The sequence below is a fragment of the Panthera pardus genome, unplaced genomic scaffold, assembly GCF_024362965.1.
Source record: "Panthera pardus isolate Hobbes unplaced genomic scaffold, ASM2436296v1 HiC_scaffold_20, whole genome shotgun sequence".
NCBI classification, from domain to species: Eukaryota; Metazoa; Chordata; class Mammalia; order Carnivora; family Felidae; genus Panthera; species Panthera pardus.
This window is the reverse complement of record NW_026526766.1, coordinates 8,687,477-8,706,529: the sequence shown is the minus strand read 5'-3', so window position 1 is coordinate 8,706,529 and position 19,053 is coordinate 8,687,477. Positions and strand designations below refer to the sequence as shown.

General features: G+C 46.1%; 1 protein-coding gene across 4 annotated transcripts in view; it reads left to right on the top strand.

Moving 5' to 3' along the window:
- VLDLR (very low density lipoprotein receptor) overlaps positions 1-14,833 on the top strand; it is a 30,278-nt gene extending 15,445 nt beyond the window's left edge. The window contains exons 4-20 of one of the 4 annotated variants that reach the window (XM_053907770.1): positions 768-890; positions 2,259-2,381; positions 4,081-4,452; positions 4,583-4,705; positions 4,793-4,915; positions 5,376-5,495; positions 5,625-5,750; positions 6,742-6,913; positions 7,515-7,733; positions 8,663-8,781; positions 9,315-9,454; positions 9,757-9,898; positions 10,728-10,874; positions 11,743-11,826; positions 12,203-12,283; positions 13,137-13,306; positions 14,184-14,833. In XM_053907770.1, coding sequence (XP_053763745.1) covers positions 768-890; positions 2,259-2,381; positions 4,081-4,452; positions 4,583-4,705; positions 4,793-4,915; positions 5,376-5,495; positions 5,625-5,750; positions 6,742-6,913; positions 7,515-7,733; positions 8,663-8,781; positions 9,315-9,454; positions 9,757-9,898; positions 10,728-10,874; positions 11,743-11,826; positions 12,203-12,283; positions 13,137-13,306; positions 14,184-14,219 — 2,420 coding nt within the window. In that variant the 3' untranslated portion in view covers positions 14,220-14,833. The remainder of the gene's footprint in view (positions 1-767; positions 891-2,258; positions 2,382-4,080; positions 4,453-4,582; positions 4,706-4,792; positions 4,916-5,375; positions 5,496-5,624; positions 5,751-6,741; positions 6,914-7,514; positions 7,734-8,662; positions 8,782-9,314; positions 9,455-9,756; positions 9,899-10,727; positions 10,875-11,742; positions 11,827-12,202; positions 12,284-13,136; positions 13,307-14,183) is intronic. The other 3 variants (XM_019463682.2, XM_019463681.2, XM_019463684.2) reach the window with 3 other exon arrangements.
- Positions 14,834-19,053: the final 4,220 nt, after the last annotated feature.

The window sequence follows — 19,053 nt, the reverse complement described above, 5'->3', positions numbered from 1 at the left end:
GTGTCCCCTTCCTCCTGAGATTTTCCTTATTTGGACAACAACCTGAGTCACCAAAATTCTAGGAGAAAAGTCCTGCCCTAGTAGGAATTCACAGCACACGTGATACCTTGTTATAGGCGACTTTCACTCTAGGCCTCAAAGAGACTGGTAGCTTCCACAGCGGCTTCGGTGACTTTCAGTCAGTCGATGTTAGTCTGTCTCCAGGACTCTAAATGTGACTTCTTTTGTCCTCGTGTTTAAGCTTTCTCTGTTTCTTACTGGGCGGGTTCCTCTACCCCAACAGACCTGTAGGAGTGACAGTATTCAGTCCTGAAGCGGGTCCCAACTCTACACTAAACCCGTGGGCTGTTTAGAGAAGCCCCTAGAACAATTGTACTGTGATCCAGTCATAGGATGGAATGTTTGGCTTTTAAACCTTAGGAGGTTATTTGAATGACTTGGAAGAAATGCATAAAAGCATGAAACTATGACTTACACTCAACAATATGAAACTTGCAAGAAGTTCATTAGGAGGTATCCCTGAGCTGTCAGGTAATGAGCAACCTTACCGTGACTTCTGTCCCCTCCAGCTCTCTCATGTGGGCCCCTTTCTCCTCTGGAAAAGTGAAAATAGGTTTTTCTAGTGTTCTCCTGGACACTGTCAGTTGAGAGCCAATTGACTCAGCCTTATTGTTAGAAGCCAGCGTACCAGCATTCATTTTTACCCCCCATGGGAATATAAGCTCTTGGGTGACTTCGACTTTAACCCTGCAAATACACTTTTGTAGTGAAGAAGACATGTGCCGAGTCGGACTTTGTTTGCAACAATGGCCAATGTGTCCCCAGCCGGTGGCAGTGTGACGGAGATCCCGATTGTGAAGACGGCTCTGACGAAAGCCCCGAACAGTGCCGTGAGTGACTGCTTTGGACCTTAACGTTTCCAGGCTGGTTTGTGTCTCAGAGCTCCAAGTATGGTTTCATCTGAAACTTGGTTGTAGTTTCCCTTTGCCGACCGTGATGTGTAGGCCCTTTGACTCCAAGGTCAGTCGAGTCACGAGCAGTCGATCCGTGTCCTTTAAAGAATGTTCTCCCTAGTCTAACAAGACTCACGTCCTCTTGGGTAACTTCACTATTGAATATTTACGACGGAAGCCAGCAGATTTGATGAAGAACTCCTTGACTAGGTGCATAGATTGCAAATGTTTGGTAATTAGGACTCCGAGCAGATGGTACTGTGGTCCTGGAAGCTGAGCTATATGAGGGACCACTTGCGCCAAGGATAAGCTTTTAGCTGCACAGCTTAGGCGATTGGAAAAAAAAATCAATTACTGATGGGGTAAGGTGGCTAAATATAGGGGGACGTCGTGATTTTTAACAAACTTGTTACCTAAGGTTATCGAAGTAGGGTAAAGCTTACAGCTTGTTCTTAAATAAGAGAAACCTCATAGGTATTCAAAGGTCTATCTGTGTCCTTAGGCTGATATTCAGGAAATGGTCTGTGACATCACAGAAGAGGAGGATTTGGGACAGATAAATTGGGATCCTTTGACTGTCGTGGTGAAGCATGTCTTGGCGTTCATTTCAAAGCAGGAGAGACCTGTGAAAGCACTGAATACGCAGTCCCAATAGGAGCGAAGTTTAGGTCTGGAATAGGATTTACAAAACACAGTGAAGCAGAAAGGAAGCTAAATGTGTCCATCTCAGTTTTCTAGGCAAGAAATAAGGGGAGCGATCAGAACATTGGTCAAGGCAGGTAAGTCCCCGCAGGTAAAGACAGGTTCCACAAAGACCTGGCCCTGAGGATGGCCCGGTGAGGTCAACCTTCAGGAGCCGTCCCCGTTTTGCCAGTCTAAAGTAGGTTGTGAAGAAGCCTATAAAGGAATCTAGTCAAAGGAAGACTTCACAGGTGTTAGACCTTCCAGCCTTTAATGAAGTTGGCATCGGGTGACCTTATCTGATATCCGATATAAAAAAAAAAAAAAAAAGGTCAAGGAGCAGGCCGTCCAGTAAGCCTAACCATGCCAAGTAAAACAAAAGCCAGGACTGAGCGCGCCATGGAACCTTGAAGGAGTAACACGGTCCAGGCTCTCAGGTGCACTGCCAGGTGGCACAGGTTGGCAGGGCTCCCGAGCCGCCCCAGGCTTCCGCCACGGTAGGTCCGATCGCATCCGCCGGCCAGGCCGCTGAGGTGCAGGTGTGACCACTCACAGGCAGCACAGGAACAGCAGCTTTGCCCTGATGAGTTTGGAGGCTCTTTTGAGACTGTATATCGTCAACAGATATGAGAACATGCCGCATTAATGAAATCAGCTGTGGCGCCCGCTCCACTCAGTGTATCCCCGTGTCCTGGAGATGTGATGGTGAACACGATTGTGACAGTGGAGAAGATGAAGAGAACTGTGGTAAGAAGACCAGTGTGGAGTGGCTTGTATCCCAGAGACCCCTTTTCTCAAGGGTGGGCAGGGAAGCTCCCCGGAGCGTGAAGAGAACAGCTCCGTTGACGCGCTTTTCCGTGATCTCACTCTCTGCTCGACTCCTTGGCTTTCCTCACTGCCCTGAAACTCGGCCACACGTTCCCATGGTAACTGACCACGGCTTGCTTCGGGGTTTCTTCTAGGCAGATAGCGAGAAGCAGGTAAGTCATTCAGGGCACTGGCGTTTAGAAGCAGCTCAGTGAAGCCACAGAATCGTGCGTTGGGCTCCAGTCTCCGTCAGGACAGGAAGTCGTGGGCCTTCCTCACTGGGGCTCGATGAAACGAGGAGGGGACTAGGGCCAGAAAGCTTATTCCTCGGTCTCCAGTGGGTCTGCTGATTGGAATAAATTACGTGAACATCATACAAGCCTTTCGTAGCCCCCCACGCCCAAGCTAGATTCTAGCTCAACCTTTCCCAAGGGTAACTTGGTGCACAAACGTTCGTTCACATCTTGCCAGCACATGCCCAAAGACTCCATTCCACCGATGGTACTTTTGTCTCTTCTCACGGTCCCTGCCTGTAAAAACGAGCTCGGTTTCCTACGCTTTCACGTGTCTGTTCCTGGAAAATATGTAATAAAGTGCCGCATGTCTCAGGCCAGGCCCTGGGAAAATACCTAGGTTGAACAAACACTGCTCTGAGCACTCTTTCAAGCTACCGCCCTTTTATAGGGCCCAGAAAGCTGCACCTCCCAGGTCTGACGGGCACGGGCCTCCTGATGCAGCAGAGTAAGTGAGCCGAGGGTGTTTGCGGTCGAAACGTCCATCTTGCGTGTGTACGAGTCGACTTCCAAGGTCAATATCACCGCACCTAGTCCAGTGAGTTTTGGTGTTCAATCTTAGAGTGGAGCTTTTATGGCTTGGTAAGCCCGGGAGCTGCCCAGAGTTTCCCTCTTTAATCTAGACTTTGCTTCCCAAGAGTGTCGTGGTTTCTACCCTAATTACCACCAAACTGTGACCTTGATTCATTCAGCAGGAATCTGAATCCAAGCACAAACTGGCTAGTCTGCCTAGCTTATTGTTATCAGCCTAGCGGGCTGCTAGATTGAGATTCTAGCCCTGGCAATGACTTTCTAACACTTGAAAATATTTAAGACCTGTGATTCCGGATCCTCATTTGAAGGACCAGCAGAGAAGGAACCATGCATGGTAGTATAACATGATGACTTCTTTTTGGTGACAGTGTCATAATGCTTATTACGAGTGTCTTGCCTGTATACCTGGTACACAATAGTTTTAGCTAACAATCCGATCCGTGGTCTATCCATTGAGAGATAACTGAGTCTTTGCCTTTCAAAGTGAACTGCCCCTTTCTCGTTCAAGTTATCCGTTGCTTTAAGTTACCGATAGATTGTGGTTCTCCTCTCCAATTAACTTGAGAGTCTTCAACTCTTTTCTTGGTCCTTTATTTCTGTTCTTATTCAAGAGTCCCTGCCTCTTGTACATACCGGGACGGCTTGCTAGATACTCCACGAATTTGGATATTGATAGAGATCCACGTTAGCTTTTTAGTGAAGCTGCAAAGCTAGGGCTCGTGATCTGAGATCCCGCATGCTACATTGTGGGACCAGAGTCTGGAAGGCACGCGCGGGACACGTGCTCAGCAGAGCCCGCTGTCTCTCCGCAGGCAACATCACGTGTGGCCCCGATGAGTTCACGTGCTCCAGCGGCCGCTGCATCTCCAGGAATTTCGTGTGCAACGGCCAGGACGACTGCAGCGACGGCAGCGACGAGCTGGACTGCGCGCCCCCGACGTGTGGCGCCCACGAGTTCCAGTGCAGCACGTCCTCGTGCATCCCCCTCAGCTGGGTGTGTGACGACGACGCCGACTGCTCCGACCAATCCGACGAGTCCCTGGAGCAGTGCGGCCGCCAGCCGCGGATGCACACCAAGTGCCCCGCCAGCGAGACGCAGTGCGGCTCGGGCGAGTGCATCCACAAGAAGTGGCGGTGTGACGGGGACCCGGACTGCAAAGACGGCAGCGACGAGGTCAACTGTCGTACGTAGCCTTCTTATCAGTAGGGCCTGTTCCCCTCCTCCCCCTCCTCCCCTTCCTCCCCCTCCCTCTCCATGCGTCAGCTGGGACGGCTTGGCCGACCATCCCATGGTCTTGCCTCCCCCCACTGCAGCTTCGCGAACCTGCCGCCCTGACCAGTTTGAGTGTGAGGACGGAAGCTGCATCCACGGCAGCAGGCAGTGCAATGGCATCCGAGACTGCGTGGACGGCTCTGATGAAGTCAACTGCAAAAACGGTAAGGGTCTCGCGTCCTGGGGGTGAGTCGCAGGATTGCTGTGAGCGGCCCCACCATGGAATCTCACTTTTGTGTTTCTGTCTGTAGTCAATCAGTGCTTGGGCCCTGGCAAGTTCAAGTGCAGAAGCGGGGAATGCATAGATATCGGTAAAGTATGTAACCAGGAGCAGGACTGCAGGGACTGGAGTGACGAGCCCCTCAAAGAATGCCGTAAGTGGACCCCGGCGGCCTGAGTACAGGGTGGGGAAGGTCAATGACGTGGCCCACAGTTAATGCCACACAGATGCGTACAGTGCCTGCTTAAACCACTTGTAGTGAACCGACTTCAGTTGTTGGGCTCCAGAGTGGCATTTTTATGCCTTAGAAGTCGAAGCAGTGACAAACTGGTACACAGTCTTACCTCCTTATAAATGACAGATCAACAACAGGGAAATTGGCTAAGTACTACTTAGCCAACTAGTAACTTGCCAAGGAGATGGGTTTTCTATCCACCAAAACCCTCCAAGATGCATACCTTGAAGACAGATTATTAGATCTGAGGAGGAAAATCTTGGGTTGGGCCAGACTAACTAGATACCTTATCACAAAAAGCCCCAAGGTTGAATGTTCATCAGGGCAGACACCAATTTGGAGTAAGGTGCTGAGTAACTCTAGTCTCTTTTTATTTCAGATGTCAATGAATGCCTGGTTAATAACGGTGGCTGTTCTCACATCTGCAAGGACCTTGTTATAGGGTACGCGTGTGACTGTGCAGCTGGGTTTGAACTGATAGATAAGAAAATCTGTGGAGGTGAGTCAGGGAGGGAGCCTGAGCCCTGGCCGGGGTCAGGGGGGATGGCGGTGGGGGAGGGGCTTGGAAAAGACTGTGTATCTCTGTATCATCTAGGCACAGCAAGACTGATTCTAATTTCCCTCCTAGACATTGACGAATGCCAAAACCCGGGAATCTGCAGCCAAATTTGTATCAACCTAAAAGGCGGTTACAAGTGTGAATGTAGTCGAGGATATCAGATGGATCTTGCCACTGGCGTGTGCAAGGCAGTAGGTAAATGGACTTGGGCTCGTGTTGCTCTGGTACCTTAGTAGCAAGTGCTTACGAAAGCTGCAGCCAGTGACTCCAGGAGTCAACTCAATATGGAATTAAAACAGTGCAGCTCTTCCTTGACTTACGATGACGTCACAATCCAATAAACCCATTGTAGGCTGAAAATATCCTAAGTCGAAAACGCATTTAACATACCTAACCTGCCAAGTCGCGTGGCTTCACCAAGCCCACCGTAAATGTGCTCAGAACGCTTCCATTAGCTTATTGTTAGGCAACATCATCTAACACAAAGCCTGTATTATCATCAAGTATCGAGTAGCTCCTGTCACGTATTGAGTACTGTACTCAAAGTGAAAAGCAGAATGGTTTTATGGGTACAGATGGGTGTTGGTGGATCAGTTGGTCACTCGTGTAATCGCGGGGCTGACCCCGAGCTCCTGTGCAGTATCATAAGAAAACATCCCAAGAGAGGTTGGTAGCACCTATCCCTGGCCCCGAGAAAAGATCCAAACTCTGAATTCAAAGTGTGGTTTCTACAGAACGCAAACCCCTTTTGTACCATCGTAAGGTTAAAAAGTCCTAAGCTGGGGACTATCTGTACTTGGGAACCGTGCTACTGACTCACAGTGTAGTATCATAGGTTAAACAGACTATCGTTTCCCCAGACACCTGCCTTAGTCAGTTTCTTTTGCGTCTGACACCATGAACACCTCCCAGGTTTGCTTACTCTCTGCTTCCCAGACTTGAGCGCAATCCCAGTAAGTAACTTACCCATCAGCCACCCTCCCATTGAGTGCTGTGACCCCAGGACGGCCTTTTTCGATGGTGGGAAGTAGTTGCAGTCCCAGGGAACACGGAGTGCAGCAAGAATATTCCTCGGGTGTTTAGCATTGCCTTTACTTTACAAGTGCTCCTCCTCCAGGAGGAGCTGACTCAGAAGGACCTTGCCTTCTTACAGCAAAACCAAATAAACCTGACTCCTCTCTCGCAGGCAAAGAACCAAGTCTGATCTTCACTAATCGAAGAGACATCCGGAAGATTGGCTTGGAGAGGAAAGAATACATCCAACTAGTTGAACAGCTAAGAAACACAGTGGCTCTGGATGTGGATATCGCTGCTCAGAAGCTGTTCTGGGCTGATCTAAGCCAAAAGGCCATCTTCAGGTAACTTCAGTTCTGTGCATGGTATCTCGACATCAAGTCCTTGTCACTTGGTCTTTGGGAAGGTTTGGAGGAATTTGTAGCTCCAATCTAGTATCTCATGAGCTGGGACTCTTACATCTGAACGCTGATTGATTCTCCAACTATTATATGACTATCAGTTCCTCCTTAGAAATTAACAATCATCTGTCAAGTACAAGGTGGCTATAGCTATAGGATTATCACAAAGCACATCTTAACTTTTCCTATTTTCACCCTTCTCTCTAGTTAACTGACAACTGTTCATAGCTGCTATAAGCTAGAAATGGTAGTGACAGCTTTTTCTTAACCCCAACTATAGAAACGCAGACGATGGCTCCTGAAACAAATAGCTTCACTTAGAAATGGGTCATTCTTGCATATCGAATATGTAACAGCAACTAAATAATGGACAGTACTGTGTAGGACCAGTAAGAGGCATAGTGAAATAATCTGAGTGGTGAGCTGTGGTGTTACTAGAGTTTCTTCTGAACAAAGCTGTTGACCATTTTGTAAACAGAAAGTCCATTCTCCAGGCTCTGATGGTGTCAAACTCTTAAATTTCTTGTGACCTATTCTGTTTCAGTGCCTCAATTGATGACAAGGTTGGTAGACATGTTAAAATGATCGACAATGTCTATAATCCTGCAGCCATTGCTGTTGATTGGGTGTACAAGACCATCTACTGGACGGATGCGGCTTCTAAGACTATTTCAGTAGCTACCCTAGATGGAGCCAAGAGGAAGTTCCTGTTTAACTCTGACTTGCGGGAGCCTGCCTCCATAGCTGTGGACCCACTGTCTGGGTTTGTAGTCTGCTTTTCATCTTACAGCCTTTTGGATGCTATCTGTGTATGCCAGGAGCTATCCCCGTGGCTGAAATAGTACTGAAATCCCAAGACTTATCAGCTCTCCATAACAGACGAGGTGGGGCACGTTCAGGGTGGTGTGGCCGTAGACTCAGCTCCCCACAACAAACAGTTATCCAGTTCAAGATGTCGGCGATGCCATGGTGGACTGTACTACAGTCCTCCCTGGCTGTATGACCGCTGCTTGACATGAATGAAACAACAGGTCTGCTGTGACATGCACCAAAAGCTGTACCTGAGCCCTTGTGGCCACCCACCTTCTTTCTGAGTGATTGTTAATTTTTGTCTGAATTCTTTGTTACGTTAGCTCCCAATGAGCAAACCCAAGTACCAGCACGAGTCGGGGGATTGTGGTAACCACAATACCTCAAAGCTTTCATCTACATGTCCAAGTTGTCTGAGAGTCCGGGGGAAATAAATGGACCCGTCTAGCAACACTTCACGGAGACATGTCCCTAAATTGCCACTAAATAATATAGGGAAGCAGCTGGGAAAGTTGACTGAGCCTGTAGTACCCACTGTTGACCCCCATGAATCCTCACTAGAACATAATCAGCCAGCCCCTACCCTAAAACTTAGCATGTATTTGTTTTTGGGTCCTCTGAAAGAATTGGCCTTTTGGAAAAGAAAGACCTAACCTGTGACTTGGGGTTGAAATATAAGTGCCACACTTATATAGATTAATATAGTCCATAATGAGCTTGTAGATTCTCCGTGTTCACTTTTGTTTCCCCAGAACATAATTTAGACCCTGAATTGTCACTGATCATCTCTCGAGTTTTCTATTCATTCTTTAAATGTGTGTCACAAACTATGAGTTTATGCCTTCCACACTGCTGAGGCTTATCTCATTTAACTCTTCCCAGCTTTGTTTACTGGTCGGACTGGGGAGAACCCGCTAAAATAGAAAAAGCGGGCATGAATGGATTTGATAGACGGCCTCTGGTGACAGTGGACATCCAATGGCCTAATGGAATTACCCTTGGTACGTATGTTCTTCCTTCCTTGACCGCCAATTCTGCAGTTTTCGCTTCTCTCTACAGTTTATTCTGCACTATGGCAGACAGTTCTCTATGGTTCCCTTCGTAGCAGGACTTTTGGAAGAGAGTAACTGAGCAATTCAAGTGGGACAGTGGACTTAACAAATTACTTGCTGCACCACCGCTAGCTTTTATGTCCATTTGGACCCAATAGGTGACATGAATTCAGGGAAGCCTGAACTTGGGCCTTGGAAACTCTCATCACGTAGGGGCAGAACAACACGCTAGCTTAATACTTCTATATAATGTAACATTTCTCAAGGCAGCTCCTTGGAGAACCTTAGGCACTCCCTTAGTCTCCCAGAATGAATATGTGTCCAGATTCTGCCAGCTGCTTCACAAGGTTTGTGGGACCCCCTTACGAAACTGGGCTGGAGAAGGAACCCATGAGTGTAGAATGTTGGACTTTTTGGATACTTTCAATGGAAGCCAGAGCCGTGACAGCGTATCATGCCTTGACAATTCTTTTCTTCCCCAGACCTTATAAAGAGCCGTCTCTATTGGCTCGACTCCAAGCTGCACATGTTGTCCAGCGTGGACTTGAATGGCCAAGATCGTAGGATTGTCCTCAAGTCTCTGGAGTTCCTAGCTCATCCTCTCGCACTAACCATATTTGAGGTGAGATGTGTGCCTCATGTCTAAGTGTGTACCTCTGAGTTACTGTAGCGTCCTGGGGGAGAAAGAACAGGCACGCGGGAAGAGGGGGCTGGACACTTACAACATGGGACAAGTTCTATGCTGATTTCTTATGGCACTTTAAGAAACCTCAACTTGCATCTTTTATAGTCTGGGACATCCAGTGTCCCAGACCAGTGTTCAATAAATTTGGTCCATTAAATTGCAAGTAAATGATGATGACTTCAGATAAATGACTTGTGTTAATCCCAGGTACACATGCTCGTTTGGGTGTTCTGTTTTAGGATCGTGTCTACTGGATCGATGGGGAAAATGAAGCAGTCTATGGGGCCAATAAATTCACTGGATCAGAGCTGGCCACTCTCGTTAACAACCTTAATGATGCCCAAGACATCATTGTCTATCATGAACTCGTACAGCCATCAGGTAATGTGGATGAGCACGGCCCGGCAAGGCCACTGTGAGGACAGCAGCATGACGTAGTACCTGCTTGGGTATCGGTAACTCTTTAGCAACTCAACTTGCTCTACAATGGAAAATTTCCCTTCCTTCCCCTCACTTCAAACACTTCAAAGCTGATGTTTTTAAAATTTCTGACTTCTTCAAGAGCTGTAGAACTTCAACTCATGTGTTCCCTTCCAACCCTCAGCGTTCAGTCTTTTATTTCAGGCTTTCCATAACTTTTGGCCGTCAATCTCTTATACTAAGATGATTGTACTATCATCAAATGTAGCTTTATGCCAGAAACTTTCTCTGCCTCCCCATCATGACACATCTTCTATGTAGATCCTCAACCACATCTGTTCATACTATCTCCTGCTCAAAATACTTGACTGGTTCTATGTAACAGAAAGCCTTAAACCTCCCTGTAGCTGGGCTCCTTCCACTTTGTGGGAGCAAGGCAAAGCAAAGACCAAGGAGAACATGCTAATCTCCTTCCCTTGAGTCTTCACTATAAGCTTTGGACCAGTAGTGGGTACCTCCTTCCCCCGCCTGCTCCCTCACCACCCACCTGTTCAAGGCATAATCCTTATGCGACTTCCAACAAGTTTCTTTGGATCTGTGGTATCCTTAGAGCATGCTTCCTGTACCCTTATATTTTTTCTTCACTGTACTGGTTGAGCTCCAAGGTTTGACAGATAGACAAGTTTCATCTCCTTGGGGACAAGGGCTCATGTCTTCAGCATCTAGAACAGGGCTCCATGTATAGCAGGCACCAGAATACCTATTTTAAAGGACTTTTATTTCTCAATAGGTAAAAATTGGTGTGAAGAAGACATGGAGAATGGAGGATGTGAATACCTGTGCCTGCCAGCACCACAAATTAACGATCACTCTCCAAAGTATACCTGTTCCTGTCCCAATGGGTACAATCTAGAGGAAAACGGCCGGGAGTGTCACAGTAAGGCTTTTTCCTTTACAACCACCCACGGGACACAACAGTAGGCAACAGAATAAGACACTAGCCATAAAACCAGCCTGGATTTTTAAAGAATTCTGTTCTAACTGATTCTTGGAATAGATTTGGGAATGTATCTGCCACTTGCATGCCAGGGTTTCATGTCTGTACTTCAGAACTGACTTCTAACTCACGTCAGCATCAGGCGAGTCTGTAGCTGACTCAAGAGTGAGTGCAACTATACTGATTTGTACCAGTGAGGCCCGTAACAGCACTGAGCTAGCCAACTTGCAGATAACTAAACCGAGTCTTAATATTTTCCTCCCAAGAGGCCATCATTACAGGAACCCTTACGGCCCCAGTGGGCGATGCCATCTTCTACGCACATTTAAACTTGACTTTCATCTTTTGTCCTTAGCTCTTGATTGCGTGGCAAATTAAAGTCACTTCTTGTGAGCAAGGAATTCGCAGTGTGAGGCTTTTATTAGCTTGCTAAGGAGTTCCTGCAGAGATTAGGTCAGTTTACTAAGAAAGTCATTGCAAGGCAATCTGACAGTAAGAATAGTACGTTTGCTAATCTGGTTTTGAGAGCGTTTCTTGTAACTTCCAGGACGGTGCTGACAGGGGTAAGTGTGGCTGTGCATCTTCTAGAATTGTCAAATTCCAAATGCTGACTGTTCTGTCCCAAGTCTTACGTGTCTTTGGTTTTGCATGAAGACTTTCTTTCAGCCTTGGCCGTGCAACTTTAGCTCAGCAGCGATTTGTCTGTCTCCCGTGGTGTTAAATAACCATTCTCATGATTTATCTGGACCAAACAGCTAGCCACTCTGGAACCTTGGCATTAACCAGGTTCTTGGTCTTTGTAATTCAGGTACTGCAACCACTGTGACTTACAGAGAGACAAAGGGTTTCGACACAATAGAAAGTTCGCCAACTAGTGGACTAGCTCCTGGAGGTACTGGGCCAGTACTGCCAACCGTGAATCTCAACTAACAGCCACACTCCCTGTATTTATTGCTTATGTAATTAATGCAGCCTGTAACTACTCATTCTGCCCCTGATTGGTAACATGCATTTGAACTCCAAAGACTTAGAGCCCGCAATTCTTAGCCTGTTCTGACTTATTAAGATTTCTGTTAGCAAACTGTTAGTGAAATAGCTGTTCTAGTACGTGCCTCTCAAATACTTGTAGACCAGTTGCTCCTGGTATACAAAGCAGTAGATACTAAACATCAGTAACGAGCACCGGGTATGAGGTGCTCCGCCAGATGGATACATTTCTAAGTCTGAATTCAGGTCCATCTAAACCGATTCCTTTTATTCTCCTGTAGGGATCAATGTGACCACAGCGGTAACGGAGGTCACCATTCCTCCGAAAGGCACTTCTGCTGCCTGGGCCATCCTTCCTCTCTGTAAGTCCATTCCCTACGTACCTGGGTCTGATGAATTTGTTCACCACCAACCAGATGGACATTTCTCATCCATCTAGAGACCCCTCTCCCATGGTCACAGTACTCGTGACCTTGACCGCATTCACTCTGTCCCCAGCATGGCACACGGAGTCCATACCTTTCTCTTCGATGGTATACTTAGCACAGTGACTCACAGTGGTAAATTCTCAGCTATTCCATGAATGGTGCTCATTGCTCTCTACCTCACAGTTGTTAGTCTGGCTCTTCCCCTTTCACAACACGTCCCTTTAGGTAAAGAACACAGGTCTCTTCCCCTCTTTGAAATGTATATGATGCGTCACACATGGGTGACATACAGATACTTTATTGCCTTCCTGAGGAGTTGGAGGACTTGTACAGGGTAAATTAAAAATGGTTAAGAATTATTAAACTCCGGGGAAAGAACTTCTAGAGCAATTTTTGGGCATGAGGATTCTAAAGCACTGGGCTAAAAGGGTCACTTTATCCTCAAATACTGGATTCCAAGCCTAGCTAACACGCGTGGGGGAACACTTGGAAAGCCCTCCAGAAACTTGTGCAATTTTAATTCAGTTGGCCCGGGAAGGGGCCCAGGACTCCACACTCGCCCACATGGCTGTGTGGAGCTTAGCACCCGTCCACAGAGTGACACTTAACCGCTGGTCTGAACTTGTTTCAAGCTCCTGACCCATTTATCTTCCAACATTTAGCCATGCCAACTTCCTAAAACCTAAAATTTGTATTCATGTCACCTATCACCGATCCCTGAACATGACCCTTTTTTTTGGACGTTTTGAGACTAGAGGCTGCCTAGTCACCTTCTCACTTTTTTCAGTGCTCTTGGCAATGGCAGCAGTGGGTGGCTATTTGATGTGGCGGAATTGGCAGCACAAGAACATGAAAAGCATGAACTTTGACAATCCTGTGTACTTGAAGACTACCGAAGAGGACTTGTCAATAGACATTGGCAGACACAGTGCTTCTGTTGGACACACGTACCCAGCAGTAAGTCAGCTTTGTGTCTTGATACACCATGGCTTGCTGTAGGACTTTCTGGAAAGGAGACGGCTGACTCAAGCTATGGCTGCTTGGGCTGGAAAGAGCCATTGGGATCACAGAGCCACCAAATACATCTACCAACCGGAGAGTAGACAGTCTAGCCTGTTAGAGCACATGCCAGTCAGTTGCTAAGCATCTGCCCCATATAGAACAAGTAAGTCGATCTAAGGTCATCACTGTACTATTGGAGATATTTCTTGGTTATGGAAAATGTATGTACCAACTTATATGAACCAAGTGGCTCCAATTTGAACTGTTAAGGCCGCTGTCTACTGGACACTTAAAAATTAGCACGTCCTATATAGGGGAGTTGGCTTAAAGTCAGTGTATTAAGCGAGATTCGTTTAGCCACCAATACCAAATGCTTGGAAGTGGCCTATCCCACCTACTATAGCTAGCTTCCTTTCAGCAGCAGAGTCAGCTGCTTGTTCTTCAGTTGAAACACAACTGGAGTATTTGGCCTTCACTTAGGGAAGAGTGTGAACCAAACAAGTACTCAGCACTCCCTCTCTCAAGCTCTTGGGCAAAACAAAGAATGGTGGTCAATTGATGGCACACATGTGTCTTTTCCCTGTTCTACTTAAGATCATTAAGTAGAATGGCAGCATCAGTTCCACTGTTTTCTCTGTCTACCAAGTAGATACCAATGGATTCAAGTTAAAATGCATCAAGGACACAACTCAATACTTTTTTGAGATCTGACTTCCTTCGATGCCCCTTTGGTCTCTGAATGACCAGCCCAAAAGCAAGGTCCATTTCAGAGACTGGAGTTACTACCAGTGAGTGACCACCAAGCTCATTCTGTACTCTTTCTCTTCCACAGATATCAGTTGTAAGCACAGATGATGATCTAGCTTGACTTCTGAGACGAGTCTTGACCTTTGAGGTCTAGACCAATACCCTCCCCCCACTTCGGAATGGTAACCGAGCCAACACCTGAAGTCTTTCTTCCTCCAGTCTGGAAGAACATCAAGATATCTTTACATGGATCAAGCTTGTCTACTTGACCGTTTTTATATGACTTTTGTAAATATCCCTGCCCACATTCTACTTCAGCTTTGGATGTGGTTACCAAGTATCTAACCCTTGAACTTCTAGACAGTATTGCCACATCTGGCCAAATATGCACTTTCCCTAGAAAGCCATATTCCAGCAATGACACTTGTGCTATAGTGTAGACCACCTGTACATACATTGTATAGGCCATCTGTAAATATCCCAGAAAACAATCACTATTCTTAAGCACTTTGAAAATATTTCTATGTAAATTATTGTAAACTTTTTCAACGGTTGGGACAATGGCAATAGGATAAAACGGGTTACTAAGATGAAATTGCCAAAAAATTTGTAAACTAATTTTGTACGTATGAATGAAACCTTGGACCTCAGTGGAGGCTTGCAAAGACTGAGTGTTCAAACTACTGTACATTTTTTTTTCAAGTGCTAAAACAATTAAACCAAGCAGCTTACCCATGGTTTGTGCCTATTCCTCTAGGATAAACTTCTATAAACAGCCTGAGTAGAATCAAGCGTTCTAATGAACTATAGAAGCTACGTGATACAGACCTTGATGTTGCATAACTAAGCCTGTAATTTGGCTACTTTCTCTTACAACCAAGTACCAAGAGAACAAGGTACCACTTAATATTTGTTCCCCAATTATTTATTTTGTAAAAGAAGCTGACTTAGCCCATACCTAGGATTCCTCTTGTTCAGGGGGAAGTTCCTTTTCTCATTCATTTGTTCCCTGATCTAGAAACCTGTGCTAAGATTTCTGGCAATTCTGCTTCTTCATGCTTAAGTCTCTGTTTTCCGTGTCCTATCATTATATGTAGCTCCAGGATGAGTGCTTCTTGTCCTTGAGCTAAGTATGTTCTGCTTTTATACGTGTACACAGTCTTCCATGAAGAGGGCTGGAGAGGTAACATTCAGTGCCATTCTTGAACTCTAAGGTAGTGGTTCTCAGTGGGGTTAACATCTCCATCCTCTGAGAACATGTTAAAAATGCAAGTTCTCAGGTCCCTTCCCAGACCTGCCGAATGAGAAACTCTGGGGGTGGGGTCCAGGAATATGTTTCCACAAGCCCTTCAGGTGATTGTGATGTAAGCTAACATTTGAAAAACCACTGTTCCAATGTGACTTCATGGTGACCTGCAGTACCTTCTAATTTTTGAGTCTGGCTGGCATGGATTCCTTCTATGGAAAATGTCTGACATTTTTAGTATGAAGGGCAAATAAGGAATTTGGGTAGAAGAAAAAGCACAGGGCTTTAATAAGTTTTCCATCAGGTTGGCCATTGCCTTGTTTCTCTCAAGTCTCAGGATGTGGGCAAGCAAGGGAAGATAGGAGGCGTGAATTCCTGGGAAGATGCTCTAATTCCAAAATGAGGTGCGGAGTCTGCTGCAGAAGGCAGGATTCCTTTTGGGATTAAATGACCAATGCGGGAGCAAGAGGATGAAGAGGTATTTTGAGATAAGTGGATGACAGATTGGTGGGTGACTCCCATTCCACTTGCACGTGGAATATAAGTGAGGCAGCTGACACCTTGGTTGTGGCTTAGGCAGAGATCAACAATCCAACATGAAGTTGCTTCTGCCATATTGTTTAACAGATACCTGTTGTGATTTTGGTCAGATAGATCAAGGTGAAAGGCATGGGCTTTTGTTGGGGGGTGTGCAATTCCGGAATATAGAAGGAAGAGGCTGTAGCCGTGAAGGCAGGATTCTTCAGCTGTCCACCTGTTACTTCCTCTTCAAATAGTCACTACACTAAACAGGATGTGGCCTGCCGACATAGGGTATCTGAAGTGCCCATGTGATAAGTAGGTTAGCATTCATCGTATCTGAACTCTGAAGGCCCTTTGGTTGCCTGGTACTTTGACCCTATGCTACAAAACCCACTGATTTATTTTTTTTAATTGGAGCAACACAAAGTTCCCTCCTGGGAAGCTTGAAGATACCAGTGTTTTCCCCCATTACGAGGGCTGTGTAGTGCTCATCAACTTTAAGGCCCAAAGCCATAGTTTTTAAGAATAAAATCAAGCATTATTCTCCATCATCTCCTCTTACATTCCAGTCCCACCTGTATTCTTTTAGGTTCAAGGTCCCAGTCTCCAACCTTCTAAGAGTCTCCAACCTCCATCTTTTACCTTGCCCTACCCCCTGTAAGTAGCCAAGGACAGAAACTCTAACTCAAGTGCTGAAGATATGAAGTAATTATGTATTAAGAATAGTTAATATGGCTTGTCAATTCAGCACGCAATGACACTTTATGAAGAACGAGAGCCTTGGGCTTCAGTATCCAAAAAGAGCTATAAAAGTCCTACATGAAACATATTGGCCTAAGTTTGCTATGTCCAGAGAGTTTACTAGACAAGGCAAGAATTAGTTAAGAGGTAAAATATGAAACTTATCAAACAATGATGGAAGATGCTTGGAATCAAGTGAGTCATACACAGTCACTGAAAGTGGGTCCTCCGGAGACTTTAGGACTTGCTGCAAAGACGGGTAAACAATGAGTAAATACATTTGTGGCCCCTGGTAAAGAAATCCAGCTGCGTCCCTGAGTCCAAATTTTTAAGTGGCCTTTGTAAGCTGTCTGTTTGGCAAGCAAGTACCCCCAGTTGTTCAAACAACCCCCTTAAGACATTCTTACAGCTATTTTAAAGCCATGGCATCATCTTCAAGCCTCCAGTGTTCTATTCTTGATGAACACAAGGCAAAAAAAAAAAAAAAAGAGAGAGAGAGACTTCGACTTTGGCACTTACTTCTGTTCCTTGTATCTTTGGAAGTCAGATAGCCCTTCTCAAAAAATGAGAAGACGGGCTTTAAATAGCAAAACTATAGGGCATTGAAAAGGACTAACTCTTCAGTTTAATGCTTAGAAATGGGAGACCTCACTGAAGTATACCTTTTAACTCTCTTCACCCCCCAAAGCAAAATATCCTGGTGGAGTGTTCCATCTCATTAGTCTAACTAGAGGAATTTTCTAAAATTCTTACCTAGTGAAGAGGTTTATTCTTTTGAACCCAAATGGAAGCTAGAATCCCTGATTTTAGTGGGAGGGAAACTTGCAAATGGCTTATTCACTTTTGCTGTGATAACTTACGTTCGAGAATTTAGAACACAACCTGCTCGTCCTGATCATGGAGTTTGAGCTCCACGGTTTCACAATTAAGCAACCAGCCTGACTCTTTGGAAAAACTGGGAATTATATGATCAATGTCTCAGCCACATCATGGGCCTAAACTGTGGAGGTTCAGGAATATGTAGAAGTAGAAACAGTCTCCAAAGATACCTTGTTTCCAAATATAGGAGACATGAATCTCAAGATTCTACAATGGCATTTTGGGGACTTATTTCTCTCAAGTCAAGCATGGAACTTTTCCAAGTCAAAACGGTTTCATGCGAGGGGGAGTAAAGCCTTCTATGTACATCATCCTTGTCTGCTTTCACAGATCAAAAGCTGAACACGAGTTAGCAGTGAGGTCCTATGCATGAATCCTGGGGGGTCTGCAGATAAGCTATTAAAGAACAGATGACAGGAGTGTCTCATCTCTACTGTGTCTCCCAAATCCATTGAGCATTTCTGAGCCTGGCTTATTCAAGAAACAGGAACCAAGGGGGACCACCGACTGACAGTCTCCCTGTAAACCTACTAGCGATGATCTCAGAAGGAAGCCCAAGATAGGGTGTAGGTGGGTCATGGGCTCTGCAGGGGAGCAGAGCGTCCAGAGTTTGCTCTTCACTTTGCTTAAGGAGAAAGTCACAGATTGGCAGCAAGGAGGTTCACAAGCACTGATGGTGGTGTCGGTCTTGATGTGGTCGTTTGGGCAAGCTGCTAAGCCCTTCTCGAGGTGGACATGGTGCGGACTGTGTTGCTGTGCCATGGTGAGGGTCAAGTGAGAGTCCACAGAAGGGCTCAGCACAGTGCCTGGCACGTAGCGGGTGTAAGGCGAGCGTTCCCGCTGGAGATCGCTCTCGATGCTATGCCTCCATTTATTCGTTGTGGCACCATCTAGAAAGTGCTAAGTGACTTTACCGGTGAGAGTGACAGTAACTTGACTCATTACTGAGCCTAACATGCATGAGACCTTGTCCCAACTGTTTCCCACGACACTTGTCTGATGAGACACAGGTGGTGGTATCACCTTTATACAGTTACAAAGTCTTCAAGGCTTACGTGATTTGAATCCTAGAAACGGAGCTGGCATATCTCTGCCTCGACCTTTTGGCTTTACTGCCTGGGACATGGAAACGAGTTTTTGGTGGCCTGCACAGTGTTTGGATGGCAGCTCACACACTTTGAATCTCCCTTCACTTCTTACCGTATGCTTAAGAATATGCTAGATCGATGCTGGCATGTATTTTATGTGATCTTTATGTATTTTATGTGATTTTATGGGACCTGGGTAGGTCAATGTCTGCATTTTATAGATGGGAAAACTGGGGCCACTGATAACAGCAGATTCCAAACTCTACATGCTTACTGCCATTCCCCTCTCAGAAAAGGAGGCAGAGCTGTGTCAAGGTTAAGATGGATGTCACTCCACACGGTTGCAGAGTCCCCTTAACTACCGATGTTAGGGGTCCTTGAGCAGTTTCCTAGGTGTCTCAGATGCCCTTTGTGGCTGGCGTCCAATATGGGGGCATGCCGGAAGTAGAAAACTAGCGGTCCCTCAGGTCAGTACAGAA